The following is a 4,383-nucleotide window of genomic DNA, read 5'->3' as shown; positions in this document are numbered from 1 at the left end:
GCCGGCCTCCCGCGGGGGGAAGCGGCAGCGGGCCGGAAGCGCGGCGCCTTCCGCTTCCCCTCCGGGCGGGAAGAGGCGGGGAGCGCCGCGGCCATGCAGGTCTCCAGCCTGAACGAGGTGAAGGTCTACAGCCTCAGCGCCGGCAGGAGCCTCCCGGAGGTGAGAGAGCTGGGGAGGGGGGGGGTGCGCGCTGCCGGACCCGCCGGGCCCCCTCTCCCGCCGCCGGGCCCCCTCTCCCGCCGCCGGGCCCCCTCTCCCGCCGCCGGGCCCCGGGCCGCCCCTTGCTGCTGCGGGGGCTGTAAGGGCCTGGGGAATGGGGCCTGGGGAATGGGGCCTGGGGAATGGGGCCTGGGGAATGGGGCCTGCGGAATGGGGCCTGGGGAATGGGATGGGGCCTGGGCGGCTCGCCGAGCTGCCCCCTCCCCATCCGCCCTGATGTTGAGGGCGGGGAGCGTTGGCTAACACCAGCTAGAAGTGGTTGTTAAACTGAAAATGCAGTTTGAGTGTATGCCTCGCTAGCCGTATGTGTGTTATTGTACAGACCCTCAAGAAGCACAGCTTTGTAAGCAGTGTTCTTGGCATGTGGTGGTTAAACTTAGGGGCGGAGATTTTGATATGGTCAAGAGAAAAAGAAAGAAGGGCCTGAACGTTTTATGCTTCCAAACTGGATAAACGTGAAGTGATTCTCTGGTTCCTTTGTGAGTAGAGAGCTCAGAACTGATGTGTGTGTTTTCCTGCAGTGGCTGTCGGACAGGAAGAAAAGAGCTCTGCAGAAGAAAGATGTGGGTGAGTGATCCCATCGCAGGGTCCTCGGCAATCCTCAGCTGCGTATACACAGCATGCGGGTCCAGAGGGAGACACTTTACTGACCGATGCAAGGAAGTTAGGCGTAGCTCATATTTTAAAAACTGAAAAATTAAAGCTATGAAGAGATACTTTGACTTTCCACACAGCTTTTTATCGATAATTACCAGTATTGCTGTAAATTTCAGCCATTAAATATTGGGACTGTAAATTGCACAGAAACGTGACAGATGAATTCCATGTGTAGCTTATGCTAAAGTCCAACTATAACCTCCTCTGTGTGTGTTATGCTCATCCTGGGGTATAGGAACATCATAATTTTAGCCTAAACTTGTTAGCCAAAATAAAATATGGCTATTTTTATACAACCCTTTTTATGGTATGTAAAACTCAACCAACCAAGAATGTGCAGAGTCAACAGGAGGGTGGAATATGTTGTGTAGCATCTTAGTTGTGTAAAATGTGTGCTAAATATTTGCTACTATGTTATATAACAATTTGTTACATAGTTACCATGTCAGAATAGACATTTCTTTTGCATGAATGTAGCCTGCATCTCAGGGTTAACAGACTGTATTAATCTGCTTATAACATGTGTTGATTATGCTGAAAAGATCTTTATATGTTAAAAGACCTTAAAAGATATTCCCTATATCCAATTAACTCAACATGCTTCCATAAGAAACTGTTATAATTTTTTCAGCTGATACAATAATGCAACCTTTAAAAAATTTTACTTTATTTTATTTCTTTATAGATATCCGTAGAAGAATTGAACTTATTCAAGACTTTGAAATGCCCACGGTTAGCACAAAGATTAAGGTATCAAGAGATGGACAGTATATTATGGCAGTTGGTGAGTTAACAAAGTGTCTCTCCGTAGCAGAGGCCAGAAGTGCTAGAAAATCTTAACTGCGAAATGACTTAGTATTTCAGGTAGAATTGAGAAGAGTTCATTTGTAAATGTAGCATTAAACAGAATTTTGGAAGCTTACTCTTTTAAATGCGATAGAGTGGCTGTCTTGGTAGTGGTACTGTGAAACGCTTCTTTTTAGAACACAGATGTTCTTAGAACCACAGGATAGTTTGGGTTGGAAGGGACCTTTGAAGATCATCTTATGATCACCCCTCTACCACTGGGGGTTTATGATACAATTAAAAACTAAACTGTTTATAATGCAGTTAAAAATTATGTACACACAAGAAAAATACTTAAGAACTTAGATTTGATATAATAACTTCTGAACATCATTGTTTGAAAGGATGGAGGATAATGCTACATTTTGTAACTGTCAGAGCAGGATCCAAACATGAATTCTTCAGTAGGCATTCATAGCATAAGGAGACTTGGTCTTTCAGACTTACTGGAAGATATTAAATTCCGTACAATGTATCTGGTAGTCAGAAGAAGCTAGGTACAAGTAGGGTGCTTTCAGGCACCGAAGACAAAAAACAGGAGGTGAGGTTAGGTTACCAAGAGGCATGTTTTTCCAGTCACAGAGACTCTGGTAAGATCAGAATACTTATGATTGAAATGCAATAAAGCCTGTATATGTAAGACTATTTTTTTTTACATGCTTTAGTATATGTTTTTGTTTTTTTAGTAAAGATTAAAATTTGTTCTTTCAGGAACTTACAAGCCAAGGATCCGCTGTTTTGATACCTATCAGTTATCCCAGAAATTTGAAAGATGCTTAGATTCTGAAGGTTAGTATAAGCTATGGCTGTTCGTGCAAGATGTCTTTCATCTATAATTCAGGAGAAATTTCCCTCCCAACGCTGAGGGAGCAGAATGTACTTTGGAAGAACACGAGAATCTGGAGTAAAACATTATCTTGTCTTTATCTCTGTGTTTTCCACTTCTCCTCTTGCTTGAAAGTTCTTTCCTCTCTTGGAGCACAGTTAGGAATGTCAGATTTACCTTGACTCAGTAAGCGCGGGGCTCAGGGAGTGGATGTGGCTGCAGGCTGCGCTCTGTTTGGGGAATGCTGCATGAGTGTGATAACTGGGTGATGGTCAGTGCTCCCTGCTGTGGAGCAGTACAGTAGATGAAGGCATAGCAGTTGCACCGTCATTGCTGAAATGAGTTCTCGCTGGTTTTCCATGTGAGCCCGTGCTCAGTAGGTGAGTTACAGAGTAAAGAAAGTTCCCTGAGAGTGGATTGGTTTGTTGGTTTTTGTTTTGTTGGAAGCAGGGTACTTAGGGATAGATGGTAGCATGGCCAAGGCCCTAATTACACCTTGTTTACTACTAATTTGGAGGGAGAGCAGCTGTGGTGAGGAAGCAAGGACCCATCTAGACAGTGGGAAAGGGAGACTCTGGTGGCAGTTAGACTGGGGGAGGAGTCAGCTGCTGCGGCTCTGAGTTTTGGGGTGCATAGATTTGGGAAATGGTATTTGATTGGGTTTTTTTTGTTTGTTTTGTTTGGTTGTTTTTAGTTAGAAAACAGATGGCTGAAGACTAGGATGCAAGGGTGACCAAAGCAATGAGGGGATGAGCACAGAGTGTCAGAAGTCCTACATCATTAGGGAAGAATGAAGCTGGTCTAACTGTGATGTGTGTAAAAATGATGTGAAAAATAAACTCTACTGAATTAGATCAGGAAAAGGAGAGTAGAGCATGGTGGTGTTTCTTTACCCTGTGCCTCAGGACTATGAGGAGTCATGCAGGGTGAAGGGACAGTGCTACAACATAGTAAGAGGGGAGGTGGTTGGGGTGTGGGGGTTCAGAGAGACTGGGGAGAGGAAGGTATGGCGAGAATGAGACCCACTTTATAAGAGTAGGGATCATTCTAATAGTAAATGCTTGCTGGTAAGTAGAGCTTAAAGTAAATTTTTTTTGAACTGGCATCTTATTAGACTGCAGAAGTATGTTTAATTTGAAGTGTAGTGTAGAGTCAGTTCAGGTAACTTTAAATGAGCTACCTCATTTAAATGGAACCAATTCAGCTGAAGCAGCTACTCCCTAATGTTCCCAACCCAGCTCATTTAGAACTAGGCGGAGTTCAATGCGTTGCAGTGTTCAGCATGGATGGTAGCTTTCAAAGGTACGATTTTTTTGAGCATTAGAAGTTTTTCTGTGGAAGTGCTGACCCCTTAGAAAGATCACATGTGCAGGACTGCATGTAGTATGTCCAAACTTATGTCATTTTTTATCATCTTCAAAGGATTGCGAAAGGTCCATGGACCACACAGTCGCTGAAAACCATTTGATTAGACCTTCCCCGAGCCAATAAATATATGGCTGAGCATTGTGTTGAGGAACGTGTCAAGTATACAAGAACGATAAAAAGATTACAAGATCCTTCATATGTTTCTGAAGTTTTAGAAAGCTACTTACCATTCTACAAATAAAGTTATATAATTAAAGATTTTATCACAATGCTTGCATTATGCATTGACACCTGTGGGGAATACTTATATGACTAAAGGTTAGCATGAGTGTAAATGTTTTCAGGGTTTATGCCAATGTTTGCAAATAAGTTTTCTTACTTAGCTAACTTAAAATTCTCTTGTTCTCTCCTCTAGTGGTTACGTTTGAGATTTTATCAGATGATTACTCGAAGGTATGTTTAATGTT

The 4,383-nt window shown here is 43.2% G+C and overlaps 1 protein-coding gene across 1 annotated transcript in view; it reads left to right on the top strand.

The window, feature by feature from the left end:
- Positions 1-71: 71 nt before the first annotated feature.
- Positions 72-4,383, top strand: part of NOL10 (nucleolar protein 10) — a 51,104-nt gene continuing 46,792 nt past the window's right edge. The window contains exons 1-5 of the mRNA XM_075414837.1: positions 72-159; positions 741-786; positions 1,562-1,660; positions 2,434-2,511; positions 4,332-4,369. Coding sequence (XP_075270952.1) covers positions 94-159; positions 741-786; positions 1,562-1,660; positions 2,434-2,511; positions 4,332-4,369 — 327 coding nt within the window. The 5' untranslated portion in view covers positions 72-93. The remainder of the gene's footprint in view (positions 160-740; positions 787-1,561; positions 1,661-2,433; positions 2,512-4,331; positions 4,370-4,383) is intronic.

This window comes from Opisthocomus hoazin, chromosome 2 (assembly GCF_030867145.1).
Source record: "Opisthocomus hoazin isolate bOpiHoa1 chromosome 2, bOpiHoa1.hap1, whole genome shotgun sequence".
In the NCBI taxonomy this organism is placed as follows: Eukaryota; Metazoa; Chordata; class Aves; order Opisthocomiformes; family Opisthocomidae; genus Opisthocomus; species Opisthocomus hoazin.
The sequence above is the reverse complement of the archived record's forward strand: the minus strand, read 5'-3'. Positions and strand labels throughout refer to the sequence as shown.